At 70.1% G+C, this 23,064-nt stretch overlaps 1 protein-coding gene across 1 annotated transcript in view; it reads right to left on the minus strand.

The window, feature by feature from the left end:
- Nucleotides 1-1,799: 1,799 nt before the first annotated feature.
- CDH4 (cadherin 4) overlaps nt 1,800-23,064 on the minus strand; it is a gene marked incomplete at both ends in the record, with an annotated part of 123,483 nt that continues 102,218 nt past the window's right edge. Inside the window, 12 exons of the mRNA XM_084246592.1 lie at nt 1,800-2,006; nt 2,291-2,455; nt 2,733-2,872; nt 3,592-3,825; nt 4,823-5,056; nt 6,119-6,261; nt 6,628-6,881; nt 8,597-8,782; nt 12,045-12,182; nt 16,280-16,452; nt 18,048-18,192; nt 19,911-20,066. Of these exons, the coding sequence (XP_084102718.1) occupies nt 1,800-2,006; nt 2,291-2,455; nt 2,733-2,872; nt 3,592-3,825; nt 4,823-5,056; nt 6,119-6,261; nt 6,628-6,881; nt 8,597-8,782; nt 12,045-12,182; nt 16,280-16,452; nt 18,048-18,192; nt 19,911-20,066 (2,175 nt within the window). The remainder of the gene's footprint in view (nt 2,007-2,290; nt 2,456-2,732; nt 2,873-3,591; nt 3,826-4,822; nt 5,057-6,118; nt 6,262-6,627; nt 6,882-8,596; nt 8,783-12,044; nt 12,183-16,279; nt 16,453-18,047; nt 18,193-19,910; nt 20,067-23,064) is intronic.

Raw genomic sequence — 23,064 nt, forward strand, 5'->3', positions numbered from 1 at the left:
CAAGGTGAGCCGGGGCCACCCCGGGCCATGCCCGGCACGTTCACACTTAGCAGTGACACGGGATGAACTTCCCCCCAAACCAACAAAAATGAGATTCCAGCTCCCACCCCAGCAGCACCCCCCGCAGGCCCCCGGCAATGGGCATAGCAGGGCTTGGACTGGGGTACCCTCTGAGGCCCCCACCCTACAGGCCACACAGAGGGGGGCACCAGCCCAGGGTGCCGCCTCCCCTCCCAGGCAACCAGGAGGTCGATGCACAAATGCGCACAGGCCAAGCCAGGGTCCCGGCAGCCCTGGGAGCAGCGGGATGGTGAGGGGAGTGAGTGGCTGGTGAACCCTGACGTCCGTGACACACCCCACGGCCACACGCGTGCACCTCCCAGGTCACAGCTGCTCGGCGGTGAGGATGAGCGTGGCAGCAGTCACCCCGGGCTGGGGGGACGGAGCAGAGGCCCATGGAGACGCGGAAGGGGCACCCAGCCCCGCCTCTCCAGGCCCCCGGGGAAGCAGGGAGACTACCCGCCCCCCCCCCCCGCCTCCACGCACCCCGGAGGGGGCTGTGCACCCCGCCCGGCCCGGCCGCTGCCTTGGGTCTGGGGCGTGTAGGCTTCCCCAAGGCCGGCCGAGGTGTCCCCGCAGCAGCAGCCTTTGTCCTTGTCGGTGCCGGGACCCTCTCCGGGGGTACCGAGGCCAGGTCCTGCCCAGGGCTATGGTGCCTTCACCCATCTTGGGGCGCAGAGAGCAGAGGAGCTGGCCCCACGGGGGTGCCTCCTGCCCCGGCTGCTGTGGGGAGTGCGGGAGGTTGCTCCGCAGGGACAGAGGCTGCGGGGCGGCCCTTCCTGTGTCCTGGGGCCGCCCCAGCGTCCAGCGGAGGCAGAACTCCTCCCCCTGCTGCCGCGGGTCCACGGGGGGGGGGGGCAGGCGGACGCGCGTGGGACAGCGGGACAGCAGCGAGGCGCTGAGCGCCAGATGCCCAGCCCAGCCAGGCGGGCGGGAGAGTGCCGCGGCCCGGTGGCCGGCCAGGGCGTCTGCCGGCTGCCGACGGGTCTGAGGGGGGGCTCGTGCCGGGGCCTTTGGGTGCGGACTGATTTGGGCTGTGGCTCCGTCGGACACCCAAGGCAGGGGGCCCTGGGCGGCGCCTGGGGTGACAGCAGGCCTTGGGGAGGCTTCCTGGTTGGCTGGGGGACCCTGCGGATGGCAGGGCGGAGATGGGGAGACCAGGGGCAGTCCCTGGGGCCTCCACCCCAGCTCTCCAGTCTCCAGGCAGGGCCGGAGGGAACGCGCTCAGCTGCTCCTGTGGTGCCAGCAGCTGCCTGGGACTCCTGCTGCCAGAGCCCGGCGCGGGCCTGCCCCCCAGCCGCCCCGCGAGCCCCGGGAGCCCCCAGCCCGAGCCAGCGCGCTCGGGGGGCTGCTGGGGTTTGTCCCCAAACAAGCTTTGCTTTGTGAATTTTGCCAAGTGGCTCTTCCCCTTAAGAGACTAAAAACAGCGACAGCCTCCCCGCTCCTGGCCGGGCCGCCGGGCGCTCGGGGCCGGGCCGGCTGCTGCCGCGGCGGCTCCTGGCTGAGGCCGGCGCGCTCCGGAAGGCACTTCCGTGTTCTTTAGCCAGGGCTGCTCGCGGGAGCGTCAAGTCGGGTGGCGCCTCCGCTCTCCTGGGCGGCCGGCGGGCCGCGGCGAGCATGCTGGACAGTGGGGCGGGCGGGAGGGGCCCTGAACCCACGAAAGGGCCGTCCGGGCAGGAGACCCGGCCTCCCCGCGGCTCCTGGGCACCTGCGCGGCTCCCGTTGGGTCCCGGGAGGCCTCAGTCCTCTTCGCCGCCCCCGTACATGTCCGCCAGCTTCTTGAAGCGGGGCCCCCAGTCGCCCAGGTAGTCGTAGTCCTGGTCCCCCGAGCTGGACGAGGTCAGGGAGCTGACGGAGCCCGCGGTGGAGCCGCTGCCCTCATAGTCGAAGACCAGCAGGGAGTCGTAGGGGGGCGCCGTGGGGTCTCTGTCAGCTGCCCGGAGGCCCTGGGGGAGATGGGGGTCAGGGCCGGACGGGGCGGCGGGTGGGCAGGCCGGGGGGCTCAGGGCTGGGGCTGGACGGCGCTGCGGGCGAGCCAGGGGGACGACGGGGGTCAGGGCCGACGGTGCTGCTGGGGGGCTGGGGGGCCGGGAGTTGGGGCTGGCCGGGGGGCCGGCAGGCCAGGGAGCTGTGCTGGGGAGCAGGTCTGGGTCTGTCCCTGCCCCGCGGCGCGTCTCGGGGTGCTCTCTGGGAGTCCTGCCGGGGCGCCTGCTGCCGTGTGGGCACCCACCTCACTGATGAAGTCGCCGATGTCTCCTGGGTGGGGTACCACAGGCCTGGCAGGGTACTGGGGCTCGGCGCCCACGGGCCGCTCGTCCACGCGCCGCACGCCGGGGGCCTTGCTCAGCGTGGGCTCCATGGCCTCGGGCTGCTGCAGCTGGCTCAGGTCATAGTCCTAGGGGGTTGGTGGGGGGGTGCTGCTCTGTGACGGCCTGCCTGCGCCCCCCCACCTGCCCCGCTGCACCCCCGCTGCTCTTGGCCCACAGCCCCGCCGTCCGGGATGGCCACCGTCCTCGCTGCCCTGGTTGCCCTCGCTGCCCTGTGTGGTGCCCACACGCTGCCAGGCTGGGCTGCGGATCCCCTGCCCGCGGGCTCCGAGGGGTCATGGGGGGGAGTTGCCGCGTGTCCGACGGCTGCGCCCGGGAGCTGCCCCCGCCGCCCGCGGGGCTCACCTGGTCCTCCTCGCCGCCCCCCTCCTCGTCGTACTTGAGGATGTTGTCCCGCACGTCGTCCTCGGGGTCGATGAGCAGCTGCTTGGCGTGTCGCTCCCTCTCCCGGCGCCGCAGCCACGCCGCGAACACCAGCACCATGGCTGCGGCCGGGGCCCGGAGAGCAGCGGTGAGGGGCAGCGGGAGGGGGCCCGTGGCTGCTGCACCCCGGCCGGGCGCCCCGCTGCCGCCTTGGCCGCCTTGCCCTCCCTGCCGACCGCCCGCCACTGGCCGCCGGGGGCCGTCCGCGCTGGGCGCTCCCAGGGCCGGCTGGCGTGCGTCCCCACCGGCACAGACACCTCCTGCCCGCCGGGCCAGAGAACACCCCGTGATGCAGCTGTGGCGACCTCGGTGACGAGGACCCGCCCTAGGGGATGACCTGGAGGCGAAGGCCTTCTCGGCAACGCCCTCCCTCCGAGAGCTGGAGGCGGGTTCCCCCCACGTGCCTGGAGGGCCCCTCGGCTCTGGGCGTGGAGTGGGGGCCGGCATCGAGCCGAGCCTGCGCCCACCCCTCCCTGTCCTGCCTCCTGGGGCCCTCCCCGCTCGCCCTACCTGGGGAGCCAAGCTGGCTGGAGGAGCAGGAGCGGCCCGCACACGCCCCGCCTGCCGGCGACAGGCTCCAGGGCAGAGACACACCTTCACCCCCGCCAGAGAGCGCCCCCGCTCCGGACAGGGTGCGCTGGGGGGCGCTGCCCCTCCTCCACGGCCTCCACCCTGGAGGCTGCTGCCCCTGGCCCAGGGACACCGGCCCGGGAGGTGGGGACGAGGGGCGTCCGGGAGGCCCCGCGGAGAGCCCGGGGCGGCGCGCCACGGCCGTACTCACTCAGCAGGATGACGATGCAGAGGAGGATGGCCACCATGGCCCCCGTGCCCAGCCCGGCCGCTGCCACCGCGCCCACCGCCGTGCAGTCGCCGTTCTCGTCGCACGGGCACACCTTGACCTTGATGATGGACGTGCTGGACAGGGGCGGGTTCCCAGAGTCCGTCACGGTGATGGGGACGTCGTACACCCCGGCCTCCAGGTACAGCACGCGCAGGTTCAGCTGGGCGTAGTCCCCTGGGCAGAGGACAGGGCCGGTCAGCACCGCCGCTCAGCACGCCGGCCCCGGCCCCCGAGAGACCGCTGCCCGAGGAGGCCCAGCCATCGACACGTCTCAGTGGTGCGTGGGAGCAGCAGCGAGAGCCGCTCACCCCGGTGGTCGGGACGTGGACGCGGCTCCTTACTATGTGAAGAGTTTACCAGATCAGTCAGCAAAGCGCCCCCAAGAACACACCGGCGCAGGGGCCCCCGGGGGCACAGGGGCCAAGTCTCAGCACTGAAGCTGCCCGCAGCCTCTGCAGCACGAGTTCGATCCCCTGCCCGGGAGCAGCCCACAGGGCGTGGCAGACCCCTTCTGTCTCCCCGCTGCTCCCCTCAGCCGTGGGTTTCAGTGGATCTGCCTGTTCTGCTCCCCACTCTCTCTGGGGAGTCCTCTCACCCCCGCACCTCTGGCCTGCACCCCAGCTCTTGGATGCATGAATAAATACATCTTTAAAACAAAGGAGAACACCCCAGGACAAAGCACAGACAGAAGAAATGAAATAACAAAAATACATGAAGGAACGTCCCCTGGTAGCCGAGAGCCGCAAAGGGAGACAACGGTCTCGGCCATAAGTTGGAAAAGTGCTTCTGGACGATTCTGTTTGGTGTCGGCGAGGTCTGGGGAGACGCTGCTCTGTCCCTCCAGGGAAAGCGGGAGCCACGTGGCCCGTGTGGGGGCATCTGCAGGGCGTGGGGGGTCAGGCCCTTCACCTGACCTCTGGCCCTGCCTGAACCCCACGGGTGCCCGGGCCTGGAGCCGCACCCAGTGTCGCAGGGTCCCCCCGCTCATCCTTGTTAGAGCGAAATGTAGTTTTGGGGCGATGTGACTCGAGGGCCCGCTGGAGCTGCTCTACAGTGGCAGGAGACGCGACACCCCGCTGGCTAGAGCCCACGTGGGCTGCCCGGCCTCTGTGCCGCGGGTGCCCAGAGCAGCCCCGGCCCGCCCGACCCACAGAGGCCGCCCGGCGCTCACCGCTCAGGCGCGCGATGGTCCAGTTCCTCCGCACGGCGGCCGGGGCAAAGGGCAGCTCGAAGACGTAGGGGCCGACGTTGGGGTCGATGTCGGCGTCGGCCGCGGTGATGTTGACAACGTTCAGCCCCGGCCTCTCGCATACCTGGGCCTCCTTGGGGAGCAGCTCGGGGGCGTTGTCGTTGATGTCGATGAGGTAGATCTGCAGGGTCCCGGTGCCGCTGGCGGGGGGGATCCCTGTGGCAGGCGGGACCTCGGGGTCACCTCCGGGGATCGGGACCTCACCACGAGGCGATGCTGCGGCCAGCCCACAGCCCCCAGGACAGGCCAGAGCCCCTCGGCCCCCCAGGTGGACCACGACAGCCCCGGGAGGCCCTCAGCCCGCGCAGCCCTGACCCTGCACAGATGCCCACACACCACGACCAGCCACGCGCACACTCAGGGCACTCGCGTGCACACTTACATACGCACACACAGCTGCACACTCACACGCACGGCGCCCACACAGGCTCTACGGACCTGGGCTGCAGGGAGCACATGCTTCGCCCAGAGCCCTGGGCCCCGCTCCGCCAGCATGGGGTGTGCGCTGGCCCTGACCCTGCTTCCGGGCTCTTCTCTCCCGGCTAGCCCTTCCCCCAGCCTCTGCAGAGTGGGTGGGTGCCCCAGGGCTCAGTGCCGGCAGGGTGTGGGCTACCCCTGGGCCCAGCCCCACTGGCCTCTGCTCGCCCTCTCAGCCCGTCCAGCCCAGCCCCACGTGGGGCCCCGGCCCCTCTCCGCCCGCTTCTCCAGCTCCCAGTCTGTGCCGGCCCTCGCCGCCGCGCCTCTCATTGGCAGGCACACGCCTTCCCACAGGCCCTGCCCGGCCCTCCCAGGCCCGCTTCCGCTGTGACCACAGGCCATGGGGCTGCGTACGGGCGGTCAGGGGCGCCAGGAGCACCAGGGGCTGCTCTGGAGGCTGCTGAGCAACCTGCCTGTCCTTGCTCTGCTGAGGGCGCCCGGGCGGGGCCTCGAGAGGGCCGCACACTATAAGGCCCTGTGTGGGGGGCCTCATGGGGCAGAGGGGCCCAGCTGCTGTCCTGGCGGCTCAGTGGACGGGCTGGGCACGCAGCAGCCCCGTCTCACGGCGGCGTGTGGCCCAGTGTGCAGGCTGGAGGGACCAGCGGTCAGGAGAGGGACGGCCCTGGAGGCTGGGGACGTGGGCCATGGGCCCATATGGCCCCCCCCATGCTGTCCACCCCGCTCCGGTGCCAGACGGCCTCATGTCCCCAGCCCAGGCCCATGGCGGGGCCGGGCACGCACCGTTGTCGGCTGCCAGGAAGGTGGCCTCGTAGACGTTGTTCTTGGCGTAGAGAGACTCGCGGTCCAGCACGGCCGCGGTGCTGACCTGCCCGCTGGTGGTGTTGATGCGCAGCCAGCTCGCGGGGTCCGACAGCTTTGAGTACCTGGGGGTGGGGTGGTGCTCTGGGTCACCCCGAGGGACAGTGCCCATGGGTCTGCAACCACCCGGCTGGACAGCCCCCCTGCCAGGGACCCCAGGAGGCAGGCGCGGTGGGGAAACAGGAGCAGGTGGGAGGCGGCTGGCGCGGGCGTCCGAGCCTTCACCTCTTCGGGGAACCTCCAGGATCCCGGGCCCTGCTGCACAGCGGCCTTGCTCACCACCTGCGCCCGGTGGGCTGGGGGACCCCGTGGCTCCTCTGACCTGGGGAGTGCCCTTATGCACGCCCCCAGGACTCCCTGGGCTGCGGATTTCGCTGGACGTCTCGGGTCCCTTCCACCTGGAAAGCGGGGAGCCTGCGGCTGGGCCCCACCTCACGGCCTGCTGCATGAAGCGGTCGGGGTCCACTGCCGAGAACGTGGTCAGCACGGTCCCGGGGGGCACGCCCTCTTCCAGGCGGATCAGCTTGTGGTTGGAAGGGAAGTAGGGGGCCTCGTTGATGTCCATGACCGAGATGGTCACCCCTGCCGTGGACTGGAAGGACATCTGGATGCCACTGGCCAGCGGCGCCTGGTTGGACACCATCACGGTCAGCATGAAGGCTCGGTTCAGCTCGTAGTCGACCGCCTGCGAGGAGCGAGGCCCTGCCTGAGCCGCAGCGTTTGGAGGGGGAGGGCGCCCCACCCAGCTTCCAGCACCCCTGTGCCCGGCCCAGGAGGCAGGTCCCCGCAGATCCCATGCCGCAGGCTCCCTTGGCTCCTGCATCCTGGGGTTTGGCCGACAGGAGGAGAGAGTCGTGGTCCTGCCTCGCCCTGCCCTCCGCCCTGGGCGTGGGGGGCAGCTGGGCTCCTTGGGGGCTATAGAGTCCGCTGGGCGCCCCCCGCAGCCCCCGCACGGCTGGCTCCTGCTCCGCTCGGCACCCAGTGTGGTGAGGGGCCTGCGGTCTGGCCGCCTTGCCCAGGCGCCATGGTGTCTCCTACAGAGATGCCCTGGGACTGGCGAGTGGGGCCTTATTTGGAACCAGGGGCTTTCAGATGCGGCTATTAAAGGCCTGGAAGGGGTTGCCCAGTCCAAGGACAGGCCCTGATACGCGAGGGGGCCACGGAGACACAGGCGATGGCATGAGGCGGCCACTGCCCGAGCAAGGAGGGCGTGGCCCGGCCCAGCCCAGGTGCCAGACCCTCACGATGCTGCCCCAGATCCGACCTTCAGTTAATGGGAAGACAGGGGACAGAGGGACAGACCAGACAGCACCAGGACTTAAACAGAAAAATCAGTTTTCTGGAACATTCCACAGGACAGGAGACTTGGCTTCTCCAGCGAGTCAGGGGCACCGATAGAGACAATTGTGTGTTGGGGGCGGTTCTGGATTGCACGCCCCAGAAGCGTGACAAGGAGCGGCGGCCCTTGGCCTGGTTTGGTCCAGGAGGCCCGGAATGAATCCATTGATAAAAAACAGACATTTGGAGACAATTGGGAATTTGGGTGCTGGGGGGGATCCTAGGTGGCTTTTCTTACACCTGACACGGTCCATCTGGCGGTGAGTTGCCTTTCTTACCCTCCCTTCTCGTCGCCCGTGCGCTACCCCGTCACAAAGTGCTTTAGCCAGGGCTGCTAGGCTGCTTCTCGCTAAGCTGTCAGTGACCGATGCTGCCTCACGCCGTTCCTGATCTGCCTTTCCGGGGGACATGGACGGCGGGCGTGGGGAGAGGCGGCTTGGAAGATGGCTCACGGCCACCGTGCCGGAGGCTTACAGAGGTCAAGTAACACATTTAGATGGAGAACACTTTTCTAGAGAAACGTGGTGACCAAAATTAGTAAAAGACCCTGAACCGGCGGGTCCCTATTCATCCCGCCCCAAGACAAACGCACAGAGAACCCTGCGACCACCTGCCGGCCGCGGTGCCCTCCCTCGCCCCCTCCCCCAACTCCAGCGCTGGGTAATTACGTCTGGCGCAGCTGGTCTGGGGGAGCCAAACAAAAGGCACCTGCCCCAACAGTGTGGTCTGTCACCTCGACGGCCGAGCCCGCGTGGGCGCGGCGGGCTCTCCCGCTTGCTCGGGGAGGACAGGGAGCGTCTTCAGGTAGGAGGCGCGCGCTTGCTGCCCTGTGCGGAGGGCGGCCAACCCAGCGAAGCCGGGTGCGTCTCGGGAATGCAAGGACGGGTTAAGCCGAGAAGCCCAGGTTACTAGACGGGGGCGAGCGGGGCCCCGGGAGGCACGGCGCGTCCCCCGCGGGGGCCCCCCCGGTCTCGCACACCGAGGCGGGACGGCCGCTGAGACCGCGGCTCCGGGGACCTGACGGGGCCGAGCTCGGCGCCTGGCGAAGCGAGCAGCACCCACCTTCACCACGGTGACCATGCCCTCGTTGGTGACGGGGTCTGTGCGGACACTGAAGTGCCCCGAGGGGTCCCCGCTGATGATGCGGTACACCGCGTTCCAGTTGGGCGAGTGCGGCTGGTCTCGGTCCACCACCGTCAGGTTTGCGACCACCGTCTCCACGCGGTTTTCAGGGACCTCCCCCGCGTACTGTGCAGGTCAGGAGAGAGCCCGTGAGGCGCTGGGGGGCAGCTCGGGAGGTTGGGGGCCCTCTGCCCCCCCCCCCCCGCTCCGGGCCCACACGGCATCTCTAGAGGGTTCTGGCACCTCCAGCTGAGGCCCGCAAGGCCCGGGGCTCAGACGCGCGTAGACCCGCGCCTAAAGCAGCCCTTCCTGCACACACACGCGAGCCCTTCCTGCACACACACGCGCACGCACACGCGTCCGCACCATGTGTGCTCCCCCAACACACTTCCCAGGGCTGGCGGAGCAGCTGGGGTCTGGTCAGTCCCGAGAGCCAGCCACTGAGGTTTGACTGGAAACTGGGTCTATTGATCCTAACTGCACCCCCGGCCCGAGCCCCCCACCCGGCTTCTCAGGACCCATAGTGGGAAGCCGGGCTCTTGTGGGTGAGGGCTTGGTGGGGCTGTGGGTGCATCATCTGCCGGGGGTGCCGGAGCCCCACAGGCTTCCCCGCCGGGCCTGGAGGCACAGGGGGAGCAGGCAGACAGGCCCCTGCCCTTGGGGGCTTAGGGGCGGTGTGGGCCACGGACACGGTGTGGGGAACGGAACCCACTGGAGGGAGAGCCGAGGCCGCGTTCCAGGGACGGTCCATGCCAGCGCTGAGGGTCCGGGAGCCCTGCCTGACTGCGGTCCTGAAGTGTGGGGGTGGGGAACACTGGCCCACCACAGCTGCTGCTGCCCAGGTAGGGTCCGGGGCAGCCTGGCTTTGGGCAGAGGATGGGGTACTTTGAGGGATGGGGTACTTTGAGGGGACTTTGCTGAGGTCTGGTCACGAGGCCCAGGGGTGCAGCCTGAGAAGAAAACCAGCCCAGAAGTTATGGCACAGGGGAGGGTCCTATCACCCGCTGAATCCTGGATCTAGCCGTGCCTGAAGTCCACCTTCTAGGACTTCTCAGTTTCTGTGAGATGAATTCTCTCTTATTGAAGCTGCCAGGGTGAGTGTAGTGGACACTGACTAAGCTGCTGGGCTTGCCAGGGCCTTCTGAGTGACCTGCCAGGCAGAGCGCTGGCCGGCTGTGTTTCGGGAGTGGGGCAGAGCCGTGCCCTGTCCTGTGTTGGAGGTGGAGCCTCCGCACCCGGCACACCCGGCCTTTGAGAGCCGGTCCTCTCCCGCGCTCTGCTTAGATGACGGTGCATGTGGGTGGCCGCTGAGAGCCCCGAGCGGCATCGCCAGGGAGGAGAGGACTTACAGTGGAGGCCGGGTGGGGGTCAGCGGGCGGGGGTCAGCGGGCGGGGGTCAGCAGGCCGGGGTCAGCCAGGCGGGGGTCAGTGGGCGGGGGTCAGCGGGCGGGGGTCAGCAGGCGGGGGGTCAGCAGGCGGGGGTCAGTGGGTGGGGGTCAGCGGGTGGGGGTCAGCGGGCCGGGGTCAGCCAGGCGGGGGTCAGCGGGCGGGGGTCAGCGGGCGGGGGTCAGCGGGCCGGGGTCAGCCAGGCGGGGGTCAGTGGGCGGGGGTCAGCGGGTGGGGGTCAGCAGGCGGGGGTCAGCAGGCGGGGGTCAGTGGGTGGGGGTCAGCGGGTGGGGGTCAGCGGGCCGGGGTCAGCCAGGCGGGGGTCAGCAGTCACACCTCCCAGACGGTTCTGGGTGTGAATCACCCAGCCAGAAATGCAGTAACTTTTAAAAAGGAGAGAAGAATTAAACCAACGGGGGCGCGGAGAGAGCTTGCTGGGGGAGGCTCCAGAGGCAGCAGAAACCAGACTGGGGGGGCGGGAGCAGAAGGCACCCCCCCAGGGGACCTCCTGTGGGGGCCAGGCCAGAGCCGTGGCTCCACGTCTGACCCTCTGAAACCCGCTGGCTCCATGTGCCGGTGGGGCCCCTCCCCCTAAGCCAGGCAGCAGCCCAGCCCCTGGGTGTGCCGGGGTGGGGGGAGGGCCTGACTGCCGTGCCCGCGGGCACTGCCATCCTGCAGCCCGGCCAGTGCGGCCACCTGCCCCGGCCATGCGGGCTTCAGAACTTAGTGCCAGCGCAGAGATGTGGACACCGAGGTGAGCGCCCCTAGTTTCCGGGGGTTCTGTCCATCCTGTCTCCCAACAAAGCCCCCTCAGCAACCCCTGTTTCCCCACCAAACCCAACACCACCAGCACTGACCAGGAGGCCCTCTGAGCCCGGCAGCCCCAGGAACCTGGGGCCTCCCGGGGAGCCTCATCCTGTCCTCCCTGGGGACCAAGCAGCCTGCCTCCCTCCTACCCAGGTTTGGAAACCTGGGGGCTGGTGCCCCAGTGGTCAGCAGCTGGCCAGGACAGTGTCCCTGGGAGGGTGTCCTTCACCTGGCCATCTGCCCTGGGTGGGCCAAGGCTCCTGACTCAGCCCTGAGCACCGTGAGGGACGAGCCAGGCCAGCCCCCTCCCCAGGGCCCTTGTCCCAAGGCCACGTGCTCCTGCACCCCCAGAGCGGGCAGCTGGGTCTCCCCGCAGGCATGGCCGACCGGCAGGGGCTGGGAGTCCAGCGTCATTATTCTCCCTGCACCCCAAGGACGCAGCTGCATCTGCGTGTCCAGATTTCCCGAGACGGGGGCCGGTGGGACCTTCCTGCCCGTGGAGGGAATCCCGAGCCGCCAGAGCCGCCACCCTCAGGCTGGTGGGCTGCAGCCTCCTGCCGCCAGGTGCCAGCTGCCCACTAGATGGCGCTGTGCCCTCACAGCGGAGGCTGCAGCTGGGGGCCGCCTGGGCGGGGTGCTGGGGGCGCCCTGCTGGACGCGGTACTATGTGGACCGTGGCCGTGGGCTCACCCAACGCAGTCCTCCAGGGCCTGGCCCCGGGGGCCCTGGGACAGCATGCAGGGGTGACCCTGAGGTCCTCGACTTCTGTGACCCTCCCCTCGGTCCGCCCTGCCCACCCCTGCAGCCTGTCGCATTTCTGGGGCACCACAGGCAGGGGGCACGGCCCGCGGTGTTGGCACCCCTAGGGGGCCCGAGGAGATGTGGGGAGCCTCTAGCTCCCCGGGGACGCCAGAGTCCGTCACGGAGGGAGGACAAGGGTGCGGCCTTCTGAAGACTGCAGCGCCCTTTGTCCGGCCCCCAGGGCTCTGCCACAGTCCTGGGCAGCGCTGCTTGTGGGCCTCTCCGTGCTCCCCACCCCCTCCTGTGGGCAGGGCCTGGCCCCCTCCAGCCGACTGCCCCAGCTGGGTGCCCGCAGGCCCTGTGCACACGGCCCCACAGTGGCTGAGGTGCCACGGACACTGCTCTGGCCCCGGGCTGCCCCCCGGCCCCGGGCTGGCCCCGCCACGCCACCCACCGTGCTGGCCGTGAACTCGGGCGGGTTGTCGTTGACGTCCGTCACCGTGACGATGGCCGTGGCCGTGTTGGAGAGGCCATAGTTGAGGTTGCCCTCCATGTCCGTGGCCTGGACGATCACCGTGTACTGCTGTACTTTCTGGGGGTGAGAGCGGGCGTCACCACACTTGGGCGCGTGTCCCCAGCGGAGTGGGGCTGAGGGCCCTCAGTAGCAGGGCACTGGCTGTCGGCCCGCGCGCCACGTGCCACAGCCCCCTCTGACCGGGCGGGGTGCAGGCCCGTGGGGAGGGGTGGCCGTCTCGTCCAGGCACCGGGGCTCTGCATGTGGGTCACGTGGTGCAGGGGCCGAGGGCAGCAGGGGGAGCCCGGGGAGCCCAGAGGGACGGTTGCAGAGAGGGATGGCCCTGAGGGCCTCATTCCTGCCCTTGTCGGCGTCCAGCTCAGCGCAGGCCCCACCTCCTTGGGGCCACGGACACACTGCTGCATGCAGCTGAGGGGGGTGGCTTCCCAGAGAGGACGGGCAGACCTTGTTAGTCCCCATGGTGGACCCCAGGGCGCGGGGGCTTGCTGCACCCCTAGGGGACACTGAGGGCAGCAGTCCATGCTGGACACAGGACACACCCACGTGTGTATGGACACGGGTGCAGCGCACCAATGCATGCACGCACACACGCACACGCAGGCCCACGCACACTATCGTGTGTGCACGGATGTGTGGGAGCTCGTGTGTGTGCGGCTGGCCGCCACTAGAGGGCAGGCCGGTCTTACTTTGGGGAGCTGGGGGTGTCTTTCCTGGGTGGGTGGGGGAGAATTCCAGCGGCAGGGGAGGCATCTTGGGGGGCCCGGCGGGGCCTGGTGGGGTCCCCGCGTGGTCACGGGGCTGAGGCCGAGCCCCTGGCTGCCCTGGGCCCCTGGCAGGTGTTCCTCGGCCTTGCGGCCAGTGCTCTCCCTGCCAGATGCCCCCGGGACTGGAATTCGGAGGCTGAGGACAGGGTCACAGTCTCCAGTCTGTCCCTCTCTGCTGAGCAGGGGCGCCGGGCTGGGCTGGGGCCGAACCATTTGTTTAAAAGCCCCGACCCCGTGCTTGGTCCCAAGGGCCACCATTGGTGGTGCGGCTCGTGAGGGAGCCCCAGCCCTGTGGTGGGTGTCACGCCTGCCCGCGAGGCGCTGGTGACATGAGGCCTTGCGAGGCCAGAGGGCCCCCTGATCCCAGAGTGGTGCACCTGGGCCTGCCAGGGCAGGGGAGGAGCCGGGCTGTGCCCTGACAGCCTGCGCCGGCATAGAACCCCCCGGGCTCCAAAGAGGGTGCTGCGGGGCCCGGTCTGCATACCCAGGGCCGCCCCCACTGGCGCCAGCTGCCCCCCTGGCGTCTGAGCCGGGCCGGCCGGCCGTGGACTGCAGTGAATTCATCAAAATGTGGCCTGGCCAGTGTCAAGTTCCGGTGGAGGAAGGACGCCGTGAGCCGCGTCCCTGGTTGCACGCACTCCCCACAGCTCTGCGCTCAAGCCGCATGCGCCCATCCACATGCAGCGCCTGCGTGCGCGCCACACCCGAGGAGGCTGAGGGTCCCCGAGCCGCATGCGGGGTTGTCATGAGACGGGCGCCTGGGCCGGTGACTTCCGTCCACAGGCAGGGCAGGGTCTGAGCTCCCGACCCCGAAGGACTGCACGGCGCGTCTGTCCACCATGCGGGGCGGACACTTGCCGGGTTGGGCGATCACTTGGCCCCACGGAGGAGCTGTGTGGGTGTGCGCCCCCCGTGAGGTGCCCAGTCTGCGGGGGGATGGGGTGCTGGTGGGGCCGGGCTTGCCTTGGGGTGACAGGGTCAGGGCATTGGTCAGGGGTGTGGGCGCAGGGCTTTGTGAACCGGCTGAGTGACCGGCCAGCCGGTCCGGGGCCTGGTGCCTGGGCCATGGCGGGAGGGGCTTGGACCTGCCAGGCACAGGCCAGCATGGGCACCCGGCGGAGGTGGGCCCCAACACTAGAGCCTCTGGCTCTTAAGTCTCTAGAAATGGGATTTGTGGACAGAAACTCCTGCTTAAATGTTGGCCCAGATAAAGCAACCGTGTGTCTCCAGAAGGCAGCACCGCATGCCTGCCCCCCTGCCCCCCGCCCCGTCTGGCCGCGGCTGCTTGTGACCCGGTCGAGGTGCCCGGCCAGGGCAGGCTGGGCCTGGCCTCCACCCTCGGACCTGCCCCCTGCGCCCCAGATCCGCTCCCCTGAGCTGTGCCCACCCGGAAATCGGGGTGCAGCACAGCTCAACCTCCGGCACCCAGGACTGAGCGGCAGCCAGGTCAACCCAGAGGGGCAGCAGGGGGGCGATGGGAGGTTGGGGTGTCTGAGGCCTGGGGTCCCCATCCTGTCGGGCCCATCGGGCTCAGTCTCTTGGCCGAGGGCGGCGGCTCAGTGTGGGCTCTGGACGCTGGGCTCACAGTGGGAGCTTGTGAAGTGGCCCCGCAGCCCCACGAGCCGCAGAACAGCGGCGGGGTCAGCGCAGCGTGGCTGCTGGGGAGGCGCTGCCTGTGTCCAGCCCGGCGGCGCAGGGGGCACCACCCTCTCCTCGCACCTCGTTAGGATTTTCTGCCCCACGTGTTGTGTCTGTGGGTGTCCTGTAGCGAAAGGGCTCCCCGCGGGGTCCAGAGCTCAGGGGGCCGGGGCCGGCGCTGACCCCGCACAGGCGCGGAGCGGGGCGCGTGCCCGGCAGCCCGGGTCACCTTCAGCGCGGAGCCGACGCCCCCTTGTTAGGCCGTGAAGACTCTAATGAGGAAGCAGGCGACGGGGACAGGCTGAGGGAGGGCGTCGCCGCCGGCCGGGAGACACAGCCGGGGTCTTACCCGAGGCTCCCCTGACATCTCATCGTGTGGGATCGCGCAGTTCACACAGCGCTGCCTGGTTAGACACGTGGCAGTTGTGCTTGTGGGTTTTCCCCTCCCGAAGACGGCTCGTTGGGGTCTGGAGAGGGGTGTCTGCGTTCCCCAGATACCACCCCTCAGCGTGTGCGTGGCGAGGGCCGGGCTCTTAGGAGGAGGGGGGCGTCTGCCGCCTGCGCGGCTGGTGAGCCATGGCCGGGGAGAGCCGGCGGGGGAGAGCCGGTGGGGGAGAGCCGGCCGGCGGGGGCTGGCCGGAGGGGGAGAGCTGGCCGGGGAGAGCCGGCGGGGGAGAGCCGGCGGGGGAGAGCCGGTGGGGGAGAGCTGGCCGGCGGGGGCTGGCCGGAGGGGGAGAGCTGGCCGGGGAGAGCTGGCCGGGGAGAGCCGGTGGGGGAGAGCTGGCCGTGCGGGGAGAGCTGGCCGGCGGGGGGCTTCACCCCGAGTTGCCTGCCCCCAGGCTCCCACTCCCAAAGCTGTCGGTTCGGGACCTTAAGTGGAGGCTGCTGGGCCGAACCTGCTGGAAACACAAGACTCCGCTCCCCACGCCAAGCCCCCCCGCGGCTGCCGCTCCCTTTCCAGCCGGAGGGCTCCCGCCTCAGTGCGGCAGCGACGGGCAGGGCAGCCGCCAGCCAGGCACGGGCCAGGCGCAGCTCGACTCTGGACGCACGTCCACGGGGCTCGCAGGACCGGGGCCCCAGGCCTCCCGGATGAGCTTCCCAGCCAGGCCTCGGGCACCACCCACCTGCTCTGTGCGCCCACGGGCTGCGGCGACGAGCTGACAGGGTCTCCCGCCCCGGTGCTGCCTGCCTCGCGGGCCACGAGCAGCGGCCTGGCCCGAGCACTGGGGTCCCTCCCAACCCGGCCAGGCCAGGCGGCCACACCCACGAGCACGCCTGCCCCGCTCCCTGCCCGAGCTGCCCGGGCCACGGCCCGCCCCGTGTGTGCAGGGCGAGTGCACGCAGCCGTCCCGCCACGCTGCCCTCCCAGGGCGTGAAACCCCGACGGCGGGGCCGCCTGGAGCCCTCGCTCCCCAGGGCTGCGTCTGGTTTGTGGGGCGTTACCCGCGACCCTCCCCTGGGGCTCGCGCTCGTGGCCGAGGGCCCCTCCCCAGCTGCCCCGCAGCCACCTCTGAGCCGGGCCGGGCAGCGAGCGCACAACCCACCCCCACGGCAGGGCCCGTCTGCCTGGGCAGGCCCCCCTGAGATCCCCGGGGCTCTGCCCCGCCCCCAGCCCGTCACCCAGTGCACCACAGGGGGCGGCATCCCAGGGCCCTGCCCTCATGGAGCGGGACGCAGGGCGCACCGCGGGCCTGGGACCAGCCTCCCCACAGGCTCTAGGGCCAGCCCCGCTCCCGGCCGGGCGCCCCCTACCTCGCGGTCCAGGCCAGCCGCCACCGTCACGATGTCCCCGGTCTCGCTGTTGATGGTGAACATGTTCTGGGACGGGCTCTGCGGAGTCTGGGTCACGATCCGGTACCGCACCATCCCATTGGCCGTGGTGCCGTCGTCAGCGTCGTTGGCCGTCACCGTCATCACGTAGGTGCCTACGAGAGAGGAGGCAGCTCAGACACAAACTGTGTGCCCCGGGCGCTGCTGCTCCCCACCCCCAGGACAGACATCACCAGCCCCTCTGTGGGTCCCACCAGAGGCTCCTTCCCAGGGAAGGCCGGGCCCGGCTGACCTCGTGGGCAGTAGCTGAGCTGCTGCTGTCCCCACAGGAGGGTCTGCGGGCTCCCGGGGAGCCAGGGTCCTCATCTGCCTGCGCCGGCAGAGAGAACTGGGCGCCGCCACGTGGGGTCAGCACCCCGTCGGCTCTCAGAGGACGTGGGGCGGCTCCTTCCTGGGCCGCCCCCAGAACAAGCATCTGAGCTCTTTCAGCAAAGGAACTGACATCGGGGCTGAGTTTCCTCCCTGGCGTTTGCTGAGGCGTCCGTCCGAAAGGGGTGCTGCCTGCTGCGCCCCTTTATTAGCGCGCGCAGGTGAGGCTGCGTGGGGGCGCCGGGCCTCGGCCCCCCTCGGAACCCCTGTACAAACTGCCTCGCGCCTGCAGGATTAATTTCACAAGCTTCAATTGCAGTTTAATTTGAAAACTAATTCAGCCCCGTAATTGGCTTTCTGCTCAAATCACTGAGGCTACGGTTTAAGTTCTCAGGATGCAGATGACTCTCGAGGGGCCGCGCACCCGCGCATCCGGCCGCGGCCTCACCCGCGAGGCTCCTCCTCCGGCTCAGAAATAAAATAAACACGCGAGCGGCCACGACGGCGGTGGCGCAGCGGGTCGGCGTCCAGGAGGGCCCCGGACGTCCTCGCAGCGCGGCGCCTCCTGCCTTGAGCGCTCGAAGTCACGCCCCTCCCGAAGAGGACGGGCCACCCCGCGCCAGGAGGCCTCGGGGAGCAGGGCCTGCCCCGGGCGCTGCTTTCGTGCAGAGGAACCAACCCTGGGCTTCTTCCGCCGGGGCTGGGGCAACGCGCGGACCCTGGCCAGGGGGTCTGGCTGGGCGGGGTGCAGGGGAGGCGGGCGGTCCCGCCATGAGGTCATTGGGCAGCTCGATGCCGAGCCCTGGGACCCGTGTCCCGAAAGCCGGGGTGCTGTGGTGTGGGGGGGCGTGCGCGGCTCCGGGCCGGCAGGTGGGACCCCGGCCCGCCGTCCGCTGGGTTTCCCAGCCCGCTGAGTCCCTTGGGGGGCCAGGCTGGGGGTGTCTTCCCAGGATCCTGTGCCCGCGCAGCACTCGGTGGTGAAGGAGACCGTCTGCCCGCAGGGCGGGGCCCCAGAAGCAGACTGGTGGGAAGGATCCAGGACCCCGGGGGTGGGGCTGCGGGAGGGGCAGGGAGGACAGCCTGGGGGAGGAGACGACGACGTGGGGGCTGGAGGAGGAAGAGGTGCAGTCACGCGGGGTGGGGGCACCCGGGCTGGGGCGCAGCACCTGCAAGGCCCGGAGGCGGCAGGTCTGTTCCCTGGGGCGGGGGCGCCGGCCCAGACGGGCGCCCGGTGCCGTGAGCGCGGACGCCGCACCCTTGGTTCTCGGCTTCTCAGCTGAAGACGGGGATGGGGCCCAGCGGGATGGCGGCAGAGGGGGGCGCAGGCTGGTCTCCCCCACACACTCGCAAGTGAGCGGCGGCCGGGGCGGCGGGGGCTCACCTGGCTTGGAGCCCTCGTCCACGGAGCCGTTGTAGACCTGGTTGGCGAAGTCGGGCCGGTTGTCGTTCATGTCGATGACGTAGATGTACAGGTCGATGGGGTTCTCCACCTTGTTGCCGTTCATGTCCACGGCGTGGGCTCGGAGCTGCGAGGGGACGCGGACGGTCAGAGCCCGCGGGCCGAGGCCCACGCCTGCCGCAGCACCCGGACTTGACGGCCCTGGGCTCCGGGGCAGGCTGGGGCGTGGGGGGCTGCGCCTCAGTGGAAATGGGGAGGGCTCTGGGGGCACAAAAGGGGCGCCTGGCACCCGGAAGCCCAGGGAGCCCGCGCCGCCCACCCAGGACCCCCAGCCTGCTCGGACCATGCGCTGCCACTGACCACGGGGGCCATGGCCACCTGCAGCGGCCGCTTGTGCCCAGAGGGGGTGGGGGCCCCGACTGGAGCCCAAGGTGGGGACCCATGGGGGCCTTGAATTTGGGGGGCTGGGGTTCATGGGGTGCCCAGTGCTGGCCCAACCTTTGTCTGTTCTTGGGGCGCCATGGAAACCGGGGCCTGGGAGCCAAGGCCCCTCTGTCCCTGCTGGAAAGGGGCTCCAGGAACTTCGGGGTGTTTTCAAGGTACGAAGGGAAGGGATGGGACTGGAATGTTCCAGGGGATTCATGCCCCGATTTTGTGTCCCTCTCCTTCCTTCTCCTCCTCCCTCCCTCCCCCAGCTTTCCTCTCACTGGCCCACCCACCGCACCGGCACCTCGGACACCCCGGGCCAGCAGCCCTGGGCCTGGAGCGCGTGGCCCACAGCGCTGAGGGGGGAGCACCGGGCTGGGGCCAGGGAAGCGGCCGGCGCGTGAGTGGTCCTGAGCCCCTGAGACCAAGGCCCGAGAGCCACCTGCGCAGGGGCCATGGGGGCTCCTGGGCCACAGCAACCCCCAGGTGTGGGAAGCAGCCTCGGAAACGGGGAGCCCGGGACACACCAGGCAGGGGCGGCGTGGTCACCCGGGCCGGGCGGAGCAGGGCGCTCTGAACCGGCCGGACATCAGAGCCGGCGCCCAACGTCCTGGAAGGGGATGCGCAGGGCCGAGCGCCCAGGGGCCATGGCGGGGGCGGCTGCGCGGATGGAGACCCCTGGGTGGGGGTGGGGGACGGGCAGGGCCCTGGCAGCGCTGCTGGTGCAGGGAGGACTGCCCTGCTCGCTCCTCTCCCCACTCACTCCGTGAAGGGTCCCCGGGCTCCGGCTGCTCACCCTCTGGAGCCCGCACATTGAAGGACGCACTCTGGAAGGGTCCTGGGGGGCCGGCGGCAGGGGCGGGAGGAGGGCGGGGAGTGGGGTAGGGAAGGGGCGGGGCCCTGGCCAAGGGCTTGGTGTCCAGAAGAACCTCCATGCCTCCGTTCACGGGGTCCTGCGGCGGGTTGTCACAGGGGGAGGAGGTCCCCCGAGGGCCCCTCCAGGGCGAAGGCACCCCTGAAACTGCCCCCAGGAGCCAGCAGCCCAGCTGCCTGCGTTGGGGCCAACACGGGCCAGGCACGTCCCGGCTACCGAGGCCAGTGGGGGCTGCAGGGCAGACGGCCAGGAGCGGGGCTGCCCCTCGAGCCCTCCCATGCGGGGTGCCTGGGGCCAGCACGCTGCAGGGCGCCTCCGGGGCGGAGCAGGGCCTGCTGGGAGGACGGGCCCTGGGCGGCAGGAGAAGGGGCAGAGCTGAGTGGGAGGGCCTGGGCCACACGGGCATCCCCAGGAATGTGCTAAGTTGCAGATTCTACAGCCCCCCCAACAGCACCCCCAACCCCAGCCCTGGGGGCCTGCTCAGCCCGGCGGGCTCAGGCGGCGGGTGCGGCGGCTGCTCAGGGAGCCGCTGGGCCCACACTCACGTGGTAGGAGGCGCGCTCCTCCCGGTCCATGGGCCGCGTGACGTACATCCGGCCGGACATGGAGTCGATGCTGAAGACCTCCATGGGGGGCTGGTCGGCGCCCACGCCCGTGATGCTGTACCGGATGGGGATATCGTTGTCCTTGTCGGACCGGATCTGCAAGGGGCAGGGGTCAGCCTGCGGCAGGGCCGCGCCGGGTGCCCACACTCACCCTCTGGCCCGCCGGGTGCCCGCGCTCAGCGTCTGGCGGCCTCTGGGGCCCGGCGATGCCTGCTTGGCTTGGGAGCAGGAAGGGCGGCGGCGGGCAGGCATGCGTCGGGGCCAGGGAGGGGCGAGGCCAAGTGGACAGGCCCGCAGGGAGCAGGGACCTGCAGAGGCCACGGTGCTCCGGGCAGGATGTCAGGCCCGACACAGTGCTCCCAGCGGGCCCTCGGCCCGGGGAGGCGGCGGCCAGAGTGCAGAGCAGCCCCCACGGGAATCTGAAGGGAAAATGGAGGGTGAGGCCCCTTGTGCTCCTGGTTCTTATCCTTGCTTGAAGCCAGCAGCCGTCTTGAAGCCCCAGGAGAAAGCCCCGCCTTCCTGCGGGTGAGGGCTGGGCGCCAGCGTGTGCTGACCCCGAACACCGCCAGTGCTGTCCACGCGGGGAGACCTGAGCCCGCACAACCCGGCTCGGAGCAGCGTCCACTGCAGGGAGTGTGCGGCCGGTCGGGAGCCCGAGCAGTAGGCAGCCCGGGCGGGGCAGCGAGATGGCACCAGTGGGGGGGGTCAACCAAATCCAGGAACACACGGCCTGGCCCGGCGGAGGACAAGAGCAGGACTGTCACCTAGACCAGGCAAGAGTCTCGAGCTGGGACAGTGGTGGGGCATGATGGGGACAGCGGGGGACATGATGGGGACAGCGGGGGACATGATGGGGACAGCGGGGGACATGATGGGGACAACAGGGGGGCATGATGGGGACAGCGGTGGGGACATGATGGGGACAACAGGGAGGGACATGATGGGGAGGAGGTCCCCCGAGCGCCCCTCCAGGGCGAAGGCATCCCTGAAACTGCCCCCAGAAGCCAGCAGCCCAGCTGCCTGCACTGGGGCCAACACGGGCCAGGCACGTCCCGGCTACCGAGGTCAGTGGGGGCTGCAGGGCAGACGGGCTCCCCCAGCCGTCCTGGAGAGGCAGACGGGTTGTGGAAAACCAGCGCTGAGGGGCCCGTGGCCACCTCTCGTGATGAAGTGGCCAGTCCCTCCCACGCGGAGTCGGCCGCTGTCCTTTATTAGAACACGCAGTGAAAATTTAATGCGAAAGCATTAAAAAAAAGACCTTTCAGTAATTTTAAAAAACATTCTGAAATAACTGCTGGGACCAAACAAGACCCAAAACTGCATCTAGAGGGTGTTTGAAAAGGATGACGGCACCGAGCCTGGGAAACCCAAGGAGTCTGGCTGAGGGGGAGCCACCTCCAGCCGTGACGGGCCCCGCCGAAGACAAGGCAGCCCGGGGCCCGGGAGCCGCTCGGCCTGGCACGGACGTGGGCCTGGCAGCTCGAGAGCGCCAGGGCTCCAGAAGAGACCCCGGAGGGGAAACAGGCTTGTGTTTTCATGTGATTTTAAATATTTGTGCACACCTGCGCTCACCCCCGCGCGGCGCCAGCGGAGTCTCAGGCGGTGACCGCCTGACCGGGCACAAGGCGCCCAGCCTGTGCTCAGCCCAGCCTGTCCGCCCAGCCTGGCTCCCGCCTCCCGCGGGCAGCAGACCTGGCTGGGGAGCCCCCACCCCCACCAAGGAAGGTCCGACAAGGGCTGTGCTCCGGCCGGGCAGCGGCGACCACGTGCGCTGAGGGTACAAGGCCAAGCAGGTGGACTTTCTCCCTGGCGGCCTGGCTGCTCCCTGGGGGCTGTGGCTGAGAGCGTCTCTTCTGCACCCACAGAGCTGGTCACAGGGAGATGGGCAAAGCTGGCCGGTCTAGACTGGAGAGACAAGGGCCCCACCTGCCACTTATTCTGGACTCGGTGTGGGGCAAGGCACAGGGGGTGGCGCTGGGGGGTGGGCACGGGGTGGGGTGGCACTGGGGGCCAGTGCTGGGGGGGCCGGCACGGGGGGCAGCGCTGGGGGTGTGGGCGCTGGGGGTGCTGGGGTGTCCCTGGCGCTGGGGGTGTTATCAGAGCAGGCACACAGGTGAGAGAAGGGAACTGAGCGATGAGTGTACAACCTGCAGGCCTGCGGCTCAGGCCACACCAGTTCCGCCCCCGCCAGCGTGGGAAGGGGCTAGAGTCAGGGGGCGGCGCCAGCGCAGGCTGGGGGGGCCAGGACGCCTGCAGGAGGACGCGCGAGCAGTGGGCGGAGACCGGGCTCTCTGCTCCTCCTTCCACCCAGACTTGCATTTTTTTCACGGGAGACTGAATCGTGAAGCTGCTGAAAAGAAGCCATCTCCTATTTAGAGATTTTATTCCTTCTGCAGGGACCTCGCACACCCCGCGGGGCCGCGCCCCCGGCTGTCGGTCCCTGGCGAGGGGCGCGCCGGCTGCTGCGAGGCCCCGCGGTCACCGTCTGGAGCCGGGACCTGCGCTGGCTCCAAATGCTGTGCAGGCTCGCGGGTCAGGGCGGCCCTGGCCCTGGAGTCGCGTCTGGGAAAGCAGGAAAGCGCGGGGGGGCGCACAGTAGGGCCGCGAGGGCTGCGGGGGACAGGCGTGCCCACCCGCCTCCCCTCTTGCACGCGCCGCGCCCGCGCGCTTGCTCTTGTGGGCAGTGCAGACGGCAAAGGGCAGTTTAAAGCGACGTCTGCATTAAAACAACTTCTGTGCCCGGCGGCCGAGCTCCCCGGCGCTGCGGAAGGGCTGCGGGCAGGGGCTCTGCCTCACTGAGTGAGCGTGAAACTGGAGCACAGCGGGGGGGGGGGGTGCTGAGTGGCGGGCGGGAGGCTGGTTCCCAGCGCGTGGGGGGGCGGCCAGCGGCGGGAGGGAGTCGCAGCCCCGTTCGTGCTGGACGGACGAGGCCCTGCCTCGCGGCGCCTGGACTGGCAGAATCGCCGCCCCGACTCCTGCTCGGAAGCCGAGGGGTCTGTCAGGCAGGGCTGGGGCCGCGAGGCCTGCCCGCCCTGCACAGACCCCGGGGAGGCCCTTTGAGCAAGACACGCTCAAGTCGCGCGTCAGGCCCCGT

The sequence above is a fragment of the Talpa europaea genome (assembly GCF_964194135.1).
Source record: "Talpa europaea genome assembly, chromosome: 11".
NCBI classification, from domain to species: domain Eukaryota; kingdom Metazoa; phylum Chordata; class Mammalia; order Eulipotyphla; family Talpidae; genus Talpa; species Talpa europaea.